General features: G+C 35.2%; 1 protein-coding gene across 4 annotated transcripts in view; it reads left to right on the top strand.

Moving 5' to 3' along the window:
• The window catches only part of LRBA (LPS responsive beige-like anchor protein), a 731,946-nt gene that overhangs the window by 342,276 nt on the left and 369,160 nt on the right, over positions 1–20,510 (top strand). For all 4 annotated transcript variants that reach the window (XM_044224882.1, XM_044224884.1, XM_044224883.1 and 1 more), the window contains one exon: positions 18,970–19,136. In XM_044224882.1, coding sequence (XP_044080817.1) covers positions 18,970–19,136 — 167 coding nt within the window. The remainder of the gene's footprint in view (positions 1–18,969; positions 19,137–20,510) is intronic.

Below are 20,510 nucleotides of genomic sequence, written 5' to 3' on the forward strand. Positions count from 1 at the left end.
TTGATCTTGAACAACATAGGTTTGAACTGTGTGGGTCCACTTAAATCCACTTTTGGGTTTTAGGGGTTGAATTGTTTGAGTTCTTTATGTTTTAGATATTAACCCCTTATTGGACGTATGATTTGCAGATAGCTTCTCCCATTGAGTAGGTTGTCTTTTTGGTTTATTGTTGGTTTCCTTCTCAGTGCAAAAGCTTTTTATCTTGATATAGTCCCAATTATTTTTGCTTCTGTTGACCTTGCCTGAGAGACAGATCTAAAATATATTAAAACTCATGTCCAAGAGTTTACTGCTTATGTTTTACTTTAGGAGTTTTATGGTTTCAAGAAAGTCTCACATGTAGGTATTTATTTATTTATTTATTTTACTATGTCATGTTAGTTACCATACAGTACATCATTAGTTTTGGATGTAATGTTCCATGATTAATTTGCCTGTAACACCCAGTGTTCCATGCCATATGTGCCCTCCTTAATACCCATCACTGGGCTAACCCATTTCTGCACCCCCGCTCTAAAACCCTCGAGTTTTTCTTTATGGTGTATGAAAGTGATGCAGTTTCATTTTTTGCATGTAGTTGTGCAGTTTTCCCAAAACCAACTATTGAAGAGACTATCTTTTTTTCCATTCTATAGTCTTGCCTCCATCATAGATGAACTGACCATATAAATGTGGGTTCATTTCTGGTCTCTCTGTTTTATTTCATTGTGTTTTTGCATTTGTGACATTGCCATAGTATTGTGATTGGTATAGCTTTGCAGAGTAGTTTGAAATCTGGGATTGTGATATCTCCAGCTGTGTTCTTTTTTTCCTCAACATTTCTCTGGCTATTCAGGGTTTTTGTTGTTGTTGTTGTTGTATACAAATCTACGTGTGTTTGTTTTAGTTCTGTGGAAAATGCTATTAGTATTTTGATAAGGATGCATTGAATCTGTGAATTGCTTTGGGTAGTATGCACATTTTTTTTAAAGATTTTACTTATTTATTTGACAGAGAGAAATCACAAGTAGATGGAGAGGCAGGCAGAGAGAGAGAGAGGGAAGCAGTCTCCCTGCTGAGCAGAGAGCCCGATGCGGGACTCGGTCCCAGGACCCTGAGATGATGACCCGAGCCGAAGGCTGTGGCTCAACCCACTGAGCCACCCAGGCGCCCCTAGTATGCACATTTTAACAATAATTCCAGTCTATGAGCATGGTATATCTTTCCATCTATTTGTGTCGTTTTTCATTCGCTTTTGTAGAAGATTTTTGAAACTAAACCTTAAATATATATTCTTTTTATTTTGCTCTTTTATACTGATTTGAAATATTTGTTTCCATATGCATGTGAAATTGGTAGAGTTTAAAAGAAGTCTGAGCTGTTTAATACTTGAATTACAACCTTTTTTTTTACATGTGTGTCTATTTTTTTATCTTGTATTCCCATTACGCGATAATTCCCTATTTGTCTTTCATTTAGTGGTTGAAATTGAGTACAAACGAAATACTGTGATCCTGTTTTTTCTACTATTTAGTTATGAGTGAGAGAGAGAGCACAGCAGGGGTGGAGGGGCATAGGCAGGGAGAGATAAAGAGTCTTAAGCAGACTCCATGCTCAGTGCAGATCTCAACACAGGACCCGATTTCACAACGCTGAGATCATGACCTCAGCTAAAATCAAGAGTCAAACACTTTACTGATTGAGCCACCCAAGTGCCTCTGTTTTTTTGAGCCTTTAAATTAAACCTGTAATAATGAGGCAATGCAAAGTATTTTTTCATTCAAACGCCTATTTATGCTTTCCTATTTGTGATCTTTCTGCTTCTTTTAACTTTATCCTCCTTATTTTTGGCTTTTATTTAGCTCTCTCATTTAAAATATTATTGTGAGACTGATAGTCAAAGTTAATGATAACTTTTTTGAATCTAAGGATAATACCATTCTATTTCCTGTGATGATTCTGCATTAGTAGTGATTAATGCACCCCATTGTCTTGCCACATTTCTTTTTTTAAATTATTATTATTTCAAAATTATTTTTATTTACATATAATGTATTATTTGTCCCAGGGGAACAGGTCTGTGAATCATCAGGCTTACACATTTCCACAGCAATCACCATAACACATACCCTCCAATGTCCACAACCCAACCACCTTATCCCTGTGCCCTCAACCCCCCAGCAACCCTCGATTTGTTCTGTGAGATTGAGTCTCTTATGGTTTGTCTCCCTCCCAATCCCATATTGTTTCATTTTTCCCTTCCCTACTCCCCACAACTCCCTTCCCTACCTCTCAAATTCCTTATATCAGAGGTATCATATGATAATTGTCTTTCTCTGATTGACTTATTTCATTCAGTGTAATACCTTCTAGTTCCATCCACATTGTTTCAAATTGCAGGATTTCATTTCTTTTGATGGCTGCATAGTATTCCATTGCATATATATACCACATCTGCTTTGTCCATTCATGTGCCAATGGACATCTGGGTTCTTTCCGTAGTTTGGCTATTGTGGACATTGCTGCTATAAACATTTGGGTACATGTGCCTCGTCAGATCACTACATTTGTATCTTTAGGGTAAATACCCAGTAGTGCGATTGCTGGGTTGTAGGGTAGCTGTGTTTTCAACTTTTTCAGGAATCTCCATGCTGTTTTCCAGAGTGGCTGCACCAGCTTGCATTGTAGTTTAAGAGTGATCCCCTTTCTCCGCATCCTCACCTACATCTGTTGTTTCCTTTTTTTTTTTTATTTTTTTATTTTATTTATTTGAGAGAGAGAGACCGTGAGAGAGAGAATGAGCGAGGAGAAGGTCAGAGAGCGAAGCAAACTCCCCATGGAGCTGGGAGCCTGATGTGGGACTCGATCCCGGGACTCCAGGATCACGCCCTGAGCCGGAGGCAGTCGTTTTAACCAACTGCGCCACCCAGGTGTCCCCATCTGTTGTTTCCTGACTTGTTAATTTTAGCCGTCCTGACTGATGTGAGGGGGTATCTCACTGTGGTTTTGATTTATATTTCCCTGATGCCAAGTGATGTGGAGCACTTTTTTATGTTTCTGTTGGCCATCTGAATGTCGTCTTTGCAGAAATGTCTGTTCATGTCTTTTGCCCATTTCTTGATTGGATTATTTGTTTTTTGGGTATTAGCTTTGCTAAGTTCTTTATAGATTTTGGCTACTAGCCCTTTATCTGATATGTTGTTTGCAATTATCTTCTCCCATTCTGTCGGTTGTGTTTTGGTTTTGTTGAGTGTTTCCTGTGCTGTGCAAAAGACTTGGATCTTGATGAAGCCTCAGTAGTTCATTTTTGCCCTTGCTTCCCTTGCCTTTGGTGATACTTCTAGGAAGAAGTTGCTGCAGCTGAGGTCGCAGAGGTTGCTGCCTGTGTTCTCCTTAAGGATTTTGATGTAGATTCCTTTCTCACATTGAGGTCCTTCATGCATTTTGAGTCTATTTTCATGTGTGGTGTAAGGAAATGGTCCAGTTTCATTATTTTTGGCATGTGGCTGTCCACTTTTCCCAACACCATTTGTTGAAGAGACTGTCTTTTCTCCATTGGACATTCTTTCCTGCTTTGTTGAAGATTAGTTGACCATAGAGTTGAGGGTCTATTTTTGGGCTCTCTATTCTGTTCCATTGACCTGGCCACATTTCTTTCTTTCGTTCTTTCTTTCTTTTTTTTTTTTTTTAAAAGATTTTATTTATTTATTTGACAGAGAGAGATTACAAGTAGGTAGAGAGGCAGGGAGAGAGAGAGGGAAGCAGGCTCCCTGCTGAGTAGAGAGGCTGATGTGGGACTCAATCCCAGGACCCTGAGATCATGACCTGAGCCCAAGGCAGCGGCTTAACCCACTGAGCCACCCAGGCACCCAGCCACACTTCTTTCTTGATGTATCCTTTGCACGATTAATTTTGTCATTTTGTGAGAGATGGCTAATTAATATATCTTGAGGTATCATAGCTTAATAATGAAGCATTAGAATGATATTTCTTACCTTAGATATGGCCTTTACATGCATTATAGTTTTGGGCATCTTTCTTAAACTCTTCATTTCTTCAAAAAGCCAGGAATAGGGAAATGGTAATCTTGACAATATATATAATTTTTAATTGTAGCTTTTGTATTATTTTCTTTGCCTGGATAAAAATTTTGATAAATAATCATGAATGTGATAAAATACTAGCATAATTAACTGAGGAGGATTATAGTCCTTGTAAATGTCCAAATCACTATATTGTAGCAACTTGCTAATGAGACGATGTGATTATTATTTTTTTTTTTTTAATTTTTACTTATTTGAGAGAAAGAGAGAGAGAGCATGAGAGGAGAGAGGTCAGCAGGAGAAGCAGACTCCCCGCTGAGCAGGAGGCTAATGTGGTACTCGATCCTGAGACTCTAGGTCATGACCTGAGCTGAAGGCAGTCACTTAACCAATTGAGCCACCTGTGCACATGAGACCATGTGATTATTATGGTCCAATTAATATAGCTCTGACTTTCTAGTGAGATAACCTAGTCCCTTAACCTTGGCTCTGTCATTTACTAGTTATGTGAACTAAGGCACCATTGCTTCATCTTAAAATCAGGATAGTAATTGTGCCTACTTACAGTAATTTTGATGAGTAGTTGGGATTTGATAAATGTAAAGCACCTATTACTGTAAATTCATATTAAGTGTATAACGACATAGCTAGTGTTGTCAGTATCAAAGGGAGATCATTTTTTTCTATTCTAAGTAATCTCTGGGAATATCCAAGGAATGCTTCCATGTCCCACAGTACATCTAGAACTGTCACCTCTGCCATAAGGCCTTGATCCAGGCTACTGCTCTGTGGAGTCCTGAAAGTTACCTCTTACTATCATACAAGTGGCTATTCTAGGAATGAGTTGCTGTTTCCTTATCCTTTTTTGCTCATTGTATCGGCATAGACTTTTCCTTTTCTCATTTATAAGCTTAGCAGTGATAGGAGAATATCACAGTGCGGAAACGGAAAATAAAACTCAGTAAAAGATACTGTATCTCCTGGAATTCACAGGCAATGGTTCTGCTTAGGATGTTTTCTCTTGCCCTTTTCTTGATCTGACTGTCTAGCTTTGTCCCTTTGCTATCTTGCAAGGGGCTGATTCAACTCTTCCACAGAGAGAGCTCCTTTGACAGTATTCCCTCTTCTTAGAATAGTACAGGTGCACCTGCCTCCAGTCTTGGAGAGAAGAGAATATTGGTTGTTCTTCATTCTGAGGTTCTCCTTTTTTTGCCCCAGGTTGATTGGTCATGTAACCATCACATTCCTTAAGGGAGATGCCCAGCCCAGTTTAAATATATATTCTACAATATGTTCTGTACCCGAACTATGCAATCACATTTCTCAGTATATTTCCAGAGTCTGGTGTATTCAGTCTGGTGTATGCTAAAAGTGCACTACTATTAGAGTTTTTTTGTTTTTTTTTTTAGGATGTGTTTTCGATTGTCTCACTTTCAATTTCAATTTCTTGATAGCTGGGTCACAACATTTTTTGCTCTCAGTTTTCTGTGGGAAAGTTTTGTACAGACCATATGCATACCTATATGCGGTATAAGTATACATACATGCATATTTTTTAAAAATCTTACATTTTATGGGGCGCGTGGGTGGCTCAGATGGTTAAATGTCTGCCTTCAGCTCAGGTCATGATCTCAGGGTCCTGGGATCAAGCCCCACATCTGGCTCCTTGCTCTGTCAGGAGACTGCTTCCCCCTTTCCCCAGGTCTGCTGCTCCCTCTGCTTGTGCTCTTTCTGTGTGTCTAATAAATAAAATCTTTTAAAAAAGTAGAAATAAAAATCTTACATTTTAGAGTAATTTGTGAAACTGAAAGAGTTACCATTTTTGGTGCAAAGGAAGGCCCCTTTAAGGCAATGTTTCTGCCGTGGGTTGAAAATTTTAAATAATGCATCTTTAGCTTTTGGTAAACAAAGCAACTCTATTAAAGGTGAGAAGCTAGAAAAAAAGCTAGAAAAAAACAAAGGAACTATAGCATAGATATGATCAAACTCATAACTATGAGCAGCACTGATCAGTTTAAATCCAAAATGAAAAATGTTTCTATAACTTCCAGTATATTATAATAATGTAAAATACAGTCTTGATAGAAGACTGGACCTCTTACTGCTATTGAAAAATCTCTTCTAGGGCGCCTGGGTGGCTCAGTGGGTTAAGCCGCTGCCTTTGGCTCAGGTCATGATCTCAGGGTCCTGGGATTGAGTCCCGCATCGGGCTCTCTGCTCGGCAGGGAGCCTGCTTCCTCCTCTCTCTCTCTTTGCCTGCCTCTCTGCCTACTTGTGATCTCTCTCTGTCAAATAAATAAATAAAATCTTTAAAAAAAAAAAAGAAAAATCTCTTCTAAGAAAAGATCTGAATATATTTTTATGGATATATCAAGTCTCTGTTTAAGATTTCAATTCATATGTTCTGCTTGTCTTAACCGCTGACCAAATCATGTGTTAATGTAAATATTGCCTTTTCTTAGTGAATTTTAAATTAAAGATAGAGAAGAAAATAAGCTAACTTTAAAGTCATCATAGTGCATTTCATTTACTTATCACTTAAAAATTGTGCACATGAAATTAGAATTCGGCTTTTGTTATTTGTGGGTTATTAGTGTGCAAAGTAAAGCTCTGAATATAAGATCAGTTATTTTATCATGAAAAGGAAGATGGCAGTTCTTAAGTCAATAAAAATAGTTTCCTCCAATTCATCTGTTATACTGGTGCTACTTAGATACAGTGTGCTGAGCAAACTGTTTATAACTAGTCCAGTAGTCCACAAAGAGATTGAGTACAGAAATTAAATAAATATTTGGAGCTTTTGTAGCTTGAATGTCTGGGTTTGTCAGAATATTTTTTGAAGTGTCATTTTTTTATAAAAGTACAATAAAAAGTGGTTCTTCATTATAGATAGCTTGATAACAGTACCTAAAAGCCAGTTCATATTCAGTTGTGTCATTTTGAATTAGTCTATATTAGCAGTACGTTTGAAGAAAAACTTATAGCAGTCTAACAGTTTTCAGCTAAGTGATACAGTTAGCAGTACTCAACTAAGTGATATAATTAACTATATGTGAAATGATTTATATAAACCTTTGGGGAAGAATTTTAAGGAAATAGTAAAAATATATAGGCATCCAAGGTCTTTTAGGGTTCCTAAACCCAATTCTAAAGTGGAATTGGGAGTCCACCCCCAAACCCAAGCACTTCTCAGATAGGAGGGTGTCCAAGAACTCAACCCAGATCTGACATGACACTGTACCTAGAAGTAGCATCATATTCCACAGGTCAAGGGTTCAGTTATATAATACTGCTTCCCACTCTTTACTTCATATCCAAGCTCCAGGCTGCTACCTGGGCTTCTGATTAACGACTACATTTTGGAGGTTCCAAATGGCTCCATTTTAGGTTTGATTAATTTGCTAGAGTGGCTCACAGACTTGGGGAACACTTTTAACATATTTTTGCCAGTTTATTAAAGGATATGATAAAGGGTATGAATCAATAGCCAGATGAAGAGATAGTAGGGTGAGGTCTTGAGCAAAGGAGCTTCAGTGCTTGTTAAGGTTGGAGCTTGGTGTGTGGAAGCCATCTGGCTCCTCAAGCTTTGAAGCTCTTCAAAAGAGACCCAAAAGATTTACTTTTGGGTTTGTATGGAGGTTTCATTTTATAATCATGTTTGACTAAGTTATTGGCCATTGGCTGATACAGTCTTCATTTCCTTTCCACTTCTAGGAAGTCAGGGGAGGGGTGGGAACTGAAAATTGAAAAAACTTTAATCACATGGTTGGTTTTCTTGGCAGTCAGCCCCCACCCTATGGTCAGGTCCAAAAGTCACCTCATTAACATAACAAAAGATACCTTTAGAACTCTCAACATTTAAGAAATTCAAAGAATTTTAGGAGCTGCAAGCCAGGGACTGTGGATGAAGGCCAAATATATATTGTAGTCATCTGAATGACCAGATATACATGTCATACAACTTACAATATTGCACAAGGAAAATATAAGCAAGTGTATATTAGGGTATTTAAAAAGGAAGGGCTGTGTAAATTACATGTTTTATTCTGTTATTCTTTTTAAAAAGTTACTTACTGGGACACTTGTGTGGCTCAGTCATTTGAGCATCAAACTCTTGGTTTCAGCTCAGGTCATGATCTCTTGGGGTCATAAGATCAAGCCCCATGTTGGGTTCCACAGAAGGCAGGGAGTCCACTTAAGATTCTCTCTCCTCCCTCTGTCCCCCAGCCCCGCTTGTCCATTTTCTCTGTCTCTCTCAAATAAATAAATCTTTTAAGAAAATAAAGAGGTATTTATTTGAGCTTGTTCTCTTATTTTCATTGCCTCTTCATTTTGCTGTATTTTATATTTTCTGTCTTAAGCCCTTCCTTCTTGGTGAACAGTTTACTTAGGCTTTCATTTCTCTGTAAAACTCTCAGATTTTAAACAGTTCTTTCTTGCTCCTCCCAAATATACTATATATACCATTAAGCAGTTCTCTCATATTGTAATTATATTTAATCCCTTGTTTCTCAACTCCAATGAGATGCTGGAAGAAAGAACTGTTTGCTGTGTAATTTGTTCACTTCATGACTAAGTCTATAATAAATGTCAGGTGTTACTATATGCCTGGCAAGTTCTAATTGTTTCATGTCTATTTTTATTTGATCTTTCCCCAAAACATGTCATGTTATATCCTTTTTTATATGAGGAGACTGAGGCACAGGGTTTTAAATAATTTGCCTGTGCATGAATTTGTCAGAGCTGGGATTTAAATTCAAGTTTTCTGGCTCTCCAATCTGTGTTCTAAACAATAGTGTTAAGTATGTTTTTTATAAGAATGAATCATTTTTTTTGTCTTTTGATTTTTTTCATGTTTGTTCTTAAAATACTTTAATTTGAAGTTTAAGTGTAAGTCTTAGCTGCTCGTAGTTAGTGTGTTTAATTGTGATTAGCCTAGGGGCGCCTGGGTGGCTAAGTGGGTTGAGCCGCTGCCTTCGGCTCAGGTCATGATCTCAGGGTCCTGGGATCGAGTCCCACATCAGGCTCTCTGCTCGACAGGGAGCCTGCTTCCTCCTCTCTCTCTCTCTGCCTGCCTCTCTGCCTACTTGTGATCTCTCTCTGTCAAATAAATAAATAAAATCTTTAAAAAAAAATTGTGATTAGCCTAATATAATTGAGAGGCTCTAGTTCTGTATAACTTAAAAAAATCTATTAGGTAATTATGTTGAGCTAAAAGAGGATAGAATTTGCTTAACATCTTTTAGCTCTTGTGCAGATTAGCAAAAAGACTTTGAAACTCTCAATTTTTCTCCATGTGTGTATGTATTTGAGTATAATTATACGATCTTTTGCAATGATCTATTTCTGTCTCATTATGATTTTTAAAAATGTAATTAATTGGGTTTAACCCTATCTGTCTAAATTCCTTGTTAATTTTATTGATCACAGGTAGCGATACTTTATTTACTTGCATATGATATATGCAGCCATTACATGAAATTTGTTATTTACCTAACAATTTTGTGATTTTTTAATCGTGAATAGCTCTAATGAGGTAATGAAATAAAATAATTGAATAAAAACAATACTGTGTGTGTGTTTGACAAAGAAATGAAAACTGTAACCCTCTTAATTGTTGACTGGCTTTTACAAATGACATATAAAAGCATTTTAAAGCAAGTTTTTTATTATTAGAAGTCTAAATTAAAATATTTAAATCCATATTATTCTCCAAATTATTTTAAAATGTTTGAAAACTGCAGTTTGTTGAGATAAGAACCCAACACATTTTATCCAGTCCATTAAAACAGTAAGAAATCATAGAGATATTTTGATAAGTGTTCTGCCTGTTGTAACCTTGAATGCTGTTATGGTGGGGGTGATGCTGTATCTGTTTCATTGGCTTAGGCTTTTTCATGCTGAGAGAAATCAATACTTTGAGGCGTTGGATGACAGAGGAATCACTTCAGAATTAAAGGTGGCTGTCATACATTGTCTTTGGTTGACTTTCGTTTGCTGTTGAGGTTTTTAAGCTTTCATTTTTCTAAGTCTTTTTCAGGAGGTTTTGTAAGATTCCTGTGGATAACTTTTTTTTTTTTATAAACTATTAAACTGTTCATCTGAGCTAAGGGATCAAATACAAAGACCTTCAAAATTCAAATATTGAAAAGCTTCTTTACTTGTCCTTTAAGTCATTTTTCCCTTTTACTTGATTTCCAATGAGATAAGTAATTGATAGTGTAAGAGATTTGGGGGCAAATTGGGAATTAAGGTAGTATACACTTAAAGGTGTTTACCAGTACGTATGTTTAGTTAACTAAAAATATAATACCCTGTGTGTAGCCATGAGAAAGAAAGAAGGTAGAACTGGATCTCCTGATATGGAATGATCTAAGTTTGGTTCCATTTATATGGGAACAATGTATTATTATTAATAGTGATTACCCCTGTAGAAAACAACTAGCCATCTAGGGAGGAGGTGGAAGCAAGACCTTTCTTTTAATTTCATATGTCATTACTTTTTTATTTTTAAAAATAAGTATATGTTTTTTAAAAAAAGTTTAAATTCAAAATTTGTAAAACCAAATAAAACACTTAAGTTGCTTAATTAATATTAAAGGCTTGTATAATATTTTTTAAGATTTTAACCTTGAACTTTTTATTTTTATTTCATAATAATATGCATATTAGAGGATAAACTTAATGAAAATTTGCTTTATAATCTGTTTCTCATAAAACATACTGAAACTTAACTGTAGAAACAGTGTGCATTTAACATTATTAATTTACTTCTTTTCTTGATACTGAAAATGCTTCTGAGAGGCACTTTATGTGTGTTTATCCAGTATAACCCCTTTTTGCCCCATTGAACTAAATACTGTTCTGATTTTATGGAATGACTTTTTTACCTTTGTTTTCCACTCAATACTTAAGTGGGTTTCTTTTTTCTTTTCTTTTTTTTTTTAAGTTCCTCTTTTTTTAATTTTTAATTTTTTAAGTTTTTTAAATTAACATATAATGTATTATTAGCCTCTGGGGTACAGGTCTGTGAATTGCCAGGTTTACACATTTCACAGCACTCACCATAGCACATACCTTCCCCACTGTCTATAACCCTACTACCCTCTCCCTATCCCCCACCCCCGGCAACCCTCACTTTGTTTTGTGAGATTTAGAGTCTTTTATGCTTTGTCTCCCTCCCGATCCCATCTTGTTTCATTTATTCTTTTCCAATCCTCCACATCCCCCACGTTGCCTCTCCACTTCCTCATATCAGGGGGATTTTATGATCATTGTCTTTTCCGATTGACTTATTTCGCTAAGCGCAATACCCTGTAGTTCCGTCCACATCATCGCAAATGGCAAGATTTCATTTCTTTTGATGGCTGCATAGTATTCCATTGTGTATATATACCACATCTTCTTTGTCTGTTCATCTGTTGATGGACATCTATGTTCTTTCCATAGTTTGGCTATTGTGGACATTGCTGCTATAAACATTCAGGTGCACGTGCCCCTTCGGATTACTATGTTTGTATCTTTAAGGTAAATACCCAGTAGTGCAATTACTGGGTCGTAGGGTAGCTCTATTTTCAACTTTTTGAGGAATCTCCATGCTGTTTTCCAGAGTGGTTGCGCGAGCTTGCATTCCCACCAACAGTGGAGGAGGGTTCCCCTTTCTCCGCATCCTCGCCAGCATCTGTCATTTCCTGACTTGTTAATTTTAGCCATAATGACTTGGTGTGAGGTGGTATCTCATTGTGGTTTTGATTTGTGTTTCCCTGATGACGAGTAATGTGGAGCACTTTTTCATGTGTCTGTTGGCCATCTGAATGTCTGCAGAAATGTCTGTTCATGTCTTCTGTCCATTTCTTGATTGGATTATTTGTTCTTTGGGTGTTGAGTTTGCTAAGCTCTTTATATATTTTGGATACTAGCCCTTTATCTGATGTGTCATTTGCAAATATCTTCTCCCATTCTGTCAGTTGTCTTTTGATTTTGTTAACTGTTTCTTGTGCTGTGCAAAAGCTTTTGATCTTGATGAAGTCTCAATAGTTCATCTTTGCCCTTGCTTCCCTTACCTTTGGTGATGTTCTTAGGAAGAAGTTGCTGCAGTTGAGGTAGAAGAGGTTTCTGCCTGTGTTCTTCTCAAGGATTTTGATGGATTCCTTTCTCACATTGAGGTCCTTCATGCATTTTGAATCTATTTTCGTGTGTGGTGTAAGGAAATGGTCCAGTTTTATTTTTCTGCGTGTGGCTGTCCAGTTTTCCCAACACCATTTGTTGAAGAGACTGTCTTTTTTCCGTTGGACATTCTTTCCTGCTTTGTCAAAGATTAGTTGATCATAGAGTTGAGGTTCTATTTCTGGGCTCTCTATTCTGTTCCGTTGATCTATGTGTCTGTTTTTGTGCCAGTAGCATACTGTCTTGATGATGAAAGCTTTGTAATAGAGCTTGAAGTCTGGAACTGTGATGCTGCCAACTTTGGGTTTCTAAGTGTGTTTGTTTTAGTATTGTAATTTCTTTAACAATTTTTGAACTTGATATAAATGGAATCATAAAGTGTGTGTTTAGATCTGGCATTATTCAACATTGTTTTTGTGAAATTTGTTCAGTTTGTCACATTTTCCTATTTTATTTTCAGTGCTGTATGCCATACCTTACATGAATAGATGATAGTTCTTCATAGTCTCTCTACTGTTGATAGGTTGTTTCCAGTTTTTAATTGTAGTGAATAGTGTGATTTTGATGATTTACAAGTCCTTGGTGTACATGCTTATGCATTTCTGTAGGGTACACTTACTTGACTGTAAAGTATTTATCTTTTCAATTTTAATAGATATTGCTTTAGTGTCTTCCAAAGGTGTGTATCAATATCAAAATGTAGCTATTTCCATACTCCATGTTGTCATAAAATATTGACAAGTACTTTTTATTTTAGTATTTTAGTAGTTGTATAGAGGTAACCTCATTGTGTTCTATTTGGATTTTATTTACAGGTGAAGCTGTATATCTTTTCTCCTGCTTGTTATATTTTTTTTAAAGTTTTTTTGTTTTTGTTTTTTGTTTTTGCGATACCTGTTTGTCTCTTACCTAGTTCCTTATTGGTTACCTGTTTTTTCTTTATTGATTTGTGGAGGATATTGACCTATTTGATAGATGTGCAGATTTTTTTGATATGAATATTTTAACTACTTTCTTCCCTGTCAGTACCTTGCCTATTTATTTTTTAAAAACTTCTTAAATAAACATTATTAAAATATAGTTTGTATAGAATAAAACATTCCTTTTAGATATATACTTTAATGAGTTTTGACAGGTGTATATACTTGTATACTTGTATATATATACTTGTATATACTGTCATAGTCAAATCACAGAAAATTTCTGTCATCTCAGAGAATTCCCTTGTGATTCACTGTGGTCAGCTCCTCTTCACATACATACACCCAACCTCTACAACTGCTCATCTGGTTTTTGTTATTGGAGATGGTTTTACATACTCTACAACTTTGTATAAGTGGAGTTATATAGTGGGTTCTGTAATGTCTGCATTCTTTTGGTCACCGTATAGTTTTTGATATTCATCCACCATTTGATATTCATCCACTCATTTGTTTCTTTTTATTACCAAATAGTATTACTTTATCCATTCATTCATAGGTGGATATTAGATCATTTCCAGTGTCTGGCTCTTAAAGCACTATGGGAATTATCATGCAACATAGTTTTGTGAAAATGTTTTCTTTATTTTGAGGAAATACATAGGAGTGGAATTGCTAGGTGGTGTTGTAAGTATATTTTTAAACTTGCAAGAAACTGCCAAACTGTTTTCTGAAGTAGTTGTGGATTTTGCACTCTAACCAGCTAGATACCATTTGTTCCACATTTTTGCCAATATTTGATATTGTCTGCCTTTTAAATTTTGTCCTTCTACTGGGTATATAGTGATAGTTTATTGTGGTCTTTATTTGAATTTCCCTGTTGACTAAGCATCCTGCCATTTACTTATTAGTCATTTGTCTATCTTTTGTGAAGTGTCTGTTCAAGTCCCTTGCCCATTATTTTAAATTGGCTTCTTTGCCTTATTAATTCATGAGAGTTCTTCATATGTCTTTTAGGAAAATTATTAGCTAGATGTATGGTGAATATTTTGTCCCATCTTGTGGCTTATCTTTTCATTTTCTAAATAGTATCATTTGAAGACAAGATTTTATAAATTTTGGCATAGTTTAATATATCAGATTCTTTATGGTTATGAATTTCTTTTATGGTTCTTTTTATGTCTAAGAATTTTAATGTGAGAATTTTTTGCTTAACCCAGGGTCATAAGATTTTCTGCTATATTTTCTTCTAGAAGTGTTACAGTGTTTATATCTAGATCTTCAGTTCATTTTGAATTAAAAATTTTGTTTATGGTGTGAAGGTTAGACAAGTTTGTTTGTTTGTTTGTTTGTTTCTTTCTTTCTTTCTTTTTCCTGTGAGTGGCCAGATATTTTAGTATCAGTTGTCAAAAAGTTACTCCTTCTTTATTTAACAACTTAAACTCTTCTTAGTTTCACATTTATAACATTATACAATTAAATTCAACAGTTTTCTTTTTCTTAGGTAAAGCTGTTTTGTCATTAATTGTTTTCTTTTTGTATAAGTATACATATGTTTGAGAATCAGATTGTCAATATCCATAAGAAAGGCTGTGAAATTTTTATTTTTTATTTATTTTTGTTTTTCATTATTTTTTAAGTAGGCTCCATGCCCAATGTGGAGCCCAACACAGAGCTTGAACTTACAACCCTGAGATCAGGACCTGAGTTGAAATCAAGAGTCAAATGCTTAACTGGCGGTGCCACACAGTCACCCCAAGGCTTTTAATCTTTTATTTAAGATTGTGTTGAATCTATAAAATCAGTTTGAAGAGAGAAGGTGTTTTAACAATATGGAGTTTTAGAATCTATAAACATTGTATATTTCTCCACTTACTTAGTTTTCCTTAATTTTTGTTAGCAATGTTTTATAAAAGTTTCATTGTATAGCTTTGTATATTTTTAAAATTTATTTTATATTTTAATGCTATTGTAAATAGTATTGTTTTCATTTTCCAGTTTTTTGTCAGTATATAGACATAATAATTTTTATTATATTGACCTTATATCCAAGAAACCTGTCAACTTAGAAGTCTTATAATTCTTCCAGAACCTTTAGGAGTATTACATACATGAATGTCTCTACAAATAAATATGTTATTCCTTCTATTCCAAACCATCTTTTTATTTCTTCTTTTTTTTTTTTTTTAAGATTATTGATTTATTTATTTGACAGAGAGATCACAAGTAGGCAGAGAGGCAGGCAGAGGGAGAGGTGGAAGCAAGCTCCCCGCTGAGCAGAGAGCCTGATGCGGTGCTTGATTGCAGGACTCTGAGATCATGACCTGAGCTGAAGGCAGAGATTTAACCCACTGAGTCACCCAGGCACCCTATTTCTTTTCTTTATCTCTTTTTTGAACTGGTTAGGACCCTGTTACAGTATTGAGTGGAAGTCATGAGAAAGGAGACATACTTGTTTTATCCACAGTTTTAACTGAATGATCTTCATAGATGTGCTTCCTGAGGTTTCAAAAGTCTCTTTCTATTACTAGTTTGGGGAGTGTCTTTTTGTTTGTTTTTTAAAAACCACGAAATGCTTCTGAGTTGTAAAATGCTTAAAAAAAACTATTGAGATTATGTTTTTCTCCCTTTTTTGTTGTATGATGACTTAAACTGATTGATACTCAAATATTAAGTCAACCTTGCATTCCATGGATAAACTCTTCTTCATCATGATGTATACTTTATTTTGTGTATAGCTGAATGCTAATGTTTTGTTGTGGATTTTGTGTTTATTTACACAAATTGATTGTTAGTTTTCTATTCCTGTAATACAAATTGCATTGTATTCCTTAGCTTCTACCATATGAAAAGAGTTTAAGATTTTTGTTATTTCTTCCTTAAATATTTAATATTTTATAATATATAAATGTATACATGTAAAATGCATACATGCAAAGCTATACATTTTTCTTTGAATTTGTTTCACCCAGTTGCCACAAATTTTTGTAATTTTGCTTGTGATTTTTATCTTTGATCCATAAGTTATTTGGAGTTGAAATGCTTAATTTTCAATTGTTTTGGAACTTTTTAGATTTTTTTTAAAGATTTTATATATTTATTTGACAGAGAGAGGGAACACAAGTAGGGGGAGTGGGAGAAGGAGAAGCAGCCTTCCCACCGAGCAGGGACCCCCATGTAGGGCTCAGTCCCAGGACCCTGGGATCATGATCTGAGCCATGCTAAGGCAGACGCTTAACAACTGAGTCACCAGGGCACCCCTAGAGAATTTTTTTATTCTATGTATTCTGCTGAAGAATCAAGAGGACCTGTATTTGTATTTCTGTCTTTCTCAATAACTTCTTCTTCTCTAGTAGTTTGTCCTTCAAGTTTCTAACTTACCTTCTCAATAGACACCATTAAATTTGTTTCACATACAAAGGCTATAGGAGAAATATATTTCCTAAGTCTTGAAAATGTCTCAAGGATAGATGGGGAATAGCATAAAATCTGAGGGTGTCTGGAATATAGGATACATGGGAAGGCATAAAGATAATATACCACACTGCTGAATCATAGAAGGATGCATGGTCTTAGCTAGTAAAATTTGGTCCTAATTGTTCATTATTTTAGGTAATCACATACTTTTTAAGGTGTAGGGTATATAAATGTATCTGTGAAATGTCAAATTCTTGAAATAATTCTGGGACTGTGAGAAAGCAGTTATAAGATTATTTCAAGAACTGAACTGCAAACTAATGATGATGTTTTAGGGCAGTGGTAAGAGTGATAAGTGGTAAGAGGTAAATGAGTTTTGTTGAAATGAAATGATGAGATATGAAGAGAAGGAAAATTGAGAAGTCACAAATGACAGAAGTATAATAGCATCTTTGGGATAAAGTTGGTAATTATATTTTTGTATATTTTGAGTTTTAGGTGCTTATTGGATAATTAGAGATTATCCTACAGGTAAACATATGGCCTGAGAGTTCAGGGAAACAGCTAGGGCAGATCTGAAAAATTTAAAAGATCTAAATTGATAATAGGAGGTGATGTGTGAGTAAATGATAATGCCAAGGAACATTTGGCAAAACCTTAAAGAAATGCCAGCATTTCATAAAAAGGAATAATAAAGGACAAAGTTTGACCATCAAGAAGTAAGCAATGACAAGAGGATACTAGAGGAATCTGCTTCATTTTAAATTCATTCCTCTGAGCTTTCACGCAAAGGACAAATAATAAAGTTCGGTAGAGATATAACATCTGGAGGGAAAGACCAAATATGATACTGTTTTATGTAATCATTTACATTTAAAGAGCTGGAATAGTCACTTGAATTATAAATGGCCGGTCTAAATTGTTTCTGTCTTCAGTTATCACTTTATCTGCAAGAAAGTGAATTTCTTTTAAGATGTAGGTTAGTCTTTTTTTTTTTTTTAGTCTTATATTTATTAATTCTGTGGTAGTGTCTTAAATTTCTTAAGTAATAATCAAATATATTTGAGTTGTTAGTTCCCAAGATGCCTACTTCTCTTCTTTTTAGATTCTGATATTTTTGTTAAGCTTCAAATATTTTTGTGGTCATTATTGTGATGTCATCTAGTTTATGTGTTACTTAAAATAGGAAAACAGAAAAGTTGACGTGAAGTAAAACTGAGTGAAAATATTAGACTTGGCCCTTGATTTTATTGATAGATGATTAGGATTTCTTGGGGTACCCTCACTCAACATTTGGCCACAAGCACATACACATACACATATTGCAAATATATACTCCACCAATTAACTAACATGCGTTTGATCTTGGAGCAAATATTCTTCATCTCTTGTTTACTTTGAATGATAGGTCTTACAAAGAATATACTATTGGTTTTTAATAAGAACATGTTCAAATTATGATTTAAAGATATTTTAAAAAATAGATACAAGTTCATTATATCTTTACAAAACATTCTTGTTTGGTTTCCTTTTATCATGTTTTAAGGTCAGAATGTGACTCTAATGTTCCACAATGAGACAGAGATTGATAATCGGGAAAGAATAGCCCTTTAATGTGATTTATATCTATAGATTTTATGTCAGATATGAAAAGTTGCTGTTTAAATTGTAAAGGAGGATCCATTAAAGAACACTTTAAGCCATTTTACTATTTAGCTTACTTTGGACTCTTCTGTTTAGAATTATGCCTTTTCAATCAAAGTTTAATGACTTACCAAATGTTTACAAAGTAAATTTGATAGTTAAATTTGTGTAATATTAATAAAGAAAAAATGGACTATACAATAATTTTTTTTGTTATTTTTAGTCCTGTTTAATATGAATGTATATGGTGTTGGGGCAATATGGAATCCAGTAATTTTCTAATTTTCATCAGTAATTTTAATTTCCTCTTACCTGGTGAGGTTAGACAAGACAGATTATGGATATAGTAGAGAATGTTGAAGGTATAAAAATTCTTCCTGAGTGCCTTTCCCTGAGTCAGTTTGTCACTGTGGGTGTGATTATTACCCTTCTTGGTATAGAACTTTCTTCCTCTAAGTCACTTCGCCTGGAGTGCTTTGTAGCCCCCTTCTTGCCACATTACTTGGTAATGTGGACCCCTGAATCTTCATATGATTGGCTTCTTCCAATTTTTTAGGTTTGCTTAAAAACAACTTTTGAGTGTGTCTTATGAATGATTTCAGAGTAATAAGTTCTTGTGGGATTGTTATACTGAGGGTAGTAGATCACTAAATCTCAGTCAGTTCAGTTAATGAGGGATATAAAAATAATTTTAAAGTTTTGGTTGGTTCATTTCCTGTTAGAAAGAATTTCCTGGTGTGTTGTAAGTTTTTTCCCATATTTTTATAGTATTAATAGATGTTTCTTTTTTCCAATCCAAGTCACTGTGTGCCCAGTATTCAGCAGACAAACGAGAAGATGAGAAGATGTGTGATCATCTGATAAGAGCAGCTAAATATCGGGACCATGTGACAGCAACTCAGCTAATCCAGAAAATTATCAACATTCTCACAGACAAGCATGGAGCCTGGGGAAATTCTGCAGTGAGGTAAAGGGAAACCTTTAGGATTTGGGCACTGATTTTCTACAGAAGGCTTAGGTTTAGATAAATAGCTCTGGGTATGATCAAGGCCAGATGAAGAACAGAGTAATTTTAATTTTGTACTTTATCATCTACCATGAATGAGGGGTAGAAGAGGGGGGTAGGAAAAAATTAGTGTGGGTACAGTTAGGGATCTTTATCCATGTTTTAGTTCCTTCAACTACTTTTTTTTTTTTAATTCAATTTATTTATTTGACAGAGATCACAAGTAGGCAGAGAGGCAGGCAGAGAGAGAGGAGGGAGCAGGCTCCCTGCTGAGCAGAGAGCCCAATGTGGGGCTCCATCCCAGGACTCTGGGATCATGACCTGAGCCAAAGGCAGAGGCTTTAACCCACTGAGCCACCCAGGCGCCCACCCTCAACTACTTCTAAAGGAATATTTGTTCATATTCTTTTTGAAGTTAACTTTTAAGGGAAATAGTTAATATAAGCTATTTTATTAGCTAAACTTATACCTGAATTTGCACAAAGACAATATTTTAAGAAAACCTTCCCTAATTTGCACTTCTGAGTTTACAACACATAAAACATTTGAAAACATTACTATGTGTTCTTTTGAACTGCCTTGCAAATTGTAAGACTATGATAATAAAAATGGTTAAATGCCTTCTTTAAAATTTTATTAAATTAATCTTCCTCCTCTTTAGATTCTCAAAGTGAACATCCTGTGCTTTAATTTCTAGAAATAATCCTAGAAATAATAATAATAATAAAATAATATTTCTAGAAATTACCTTCTAAAGGAACTTGGACAAATGAGAAAATTTAGTTTTCTTAGAATATTCTATGCTACAAATCTTTGAAACATGTTTGGGGACACCTGGCTGGCTCAGTTGGTTGAGCACCTCATTCTTTTTTTTTTTTTTTTTTTTAAAGATTTTATTTTATTTATTTGACAGAGCGAGATCACAAGCAGGCAGAGAGGCAGGCAGAGAGAGAGGAGGAAGCAGGCTCCCCGCTGAGCAGAGAGCCCGATGTGGGGCTCAATCCCAGGACCCTGAGATCATGACCTGAGCCGAAGGCAGCGGCTTAACCCACTGAGCTACCCAGGCGCCCGAGCACCTCATTCTTGATTTCAGCTCAAGTCACAAACTCAGGGTCATGAGTTTGGACCCAGCATTAGGCTCCCTGCTCAGTGGGGTGTCTTCTTGAGATTCTCTCTCTCCCCCACTGCCCCTCCACACCCAACTCACTCACTCACTCTCTCAAAAAAATAAATCTTAAAGTATTTGACTCATTTAAGTAATGTTGATGAAAAATTTTTTAATCCCACATTTCTACATAACTTTTTCTACAAGACAACAAAAAATGAAAATAGTAA

Source organism: Neovison vison, chromosome 11 (assembly GCF_020171115.1).
Source record: "Neovison vison isolate M4711 chromosome 11, ASM_NN_V1, whole genome shotgun sequence".
Classification (NCBI taxonomy): domain Eukaryota; kingdom Metazoa; phylum Chordata; class Mammalia; order Carnivora; family Mustelidae; genus Neogale; species Neogale vison.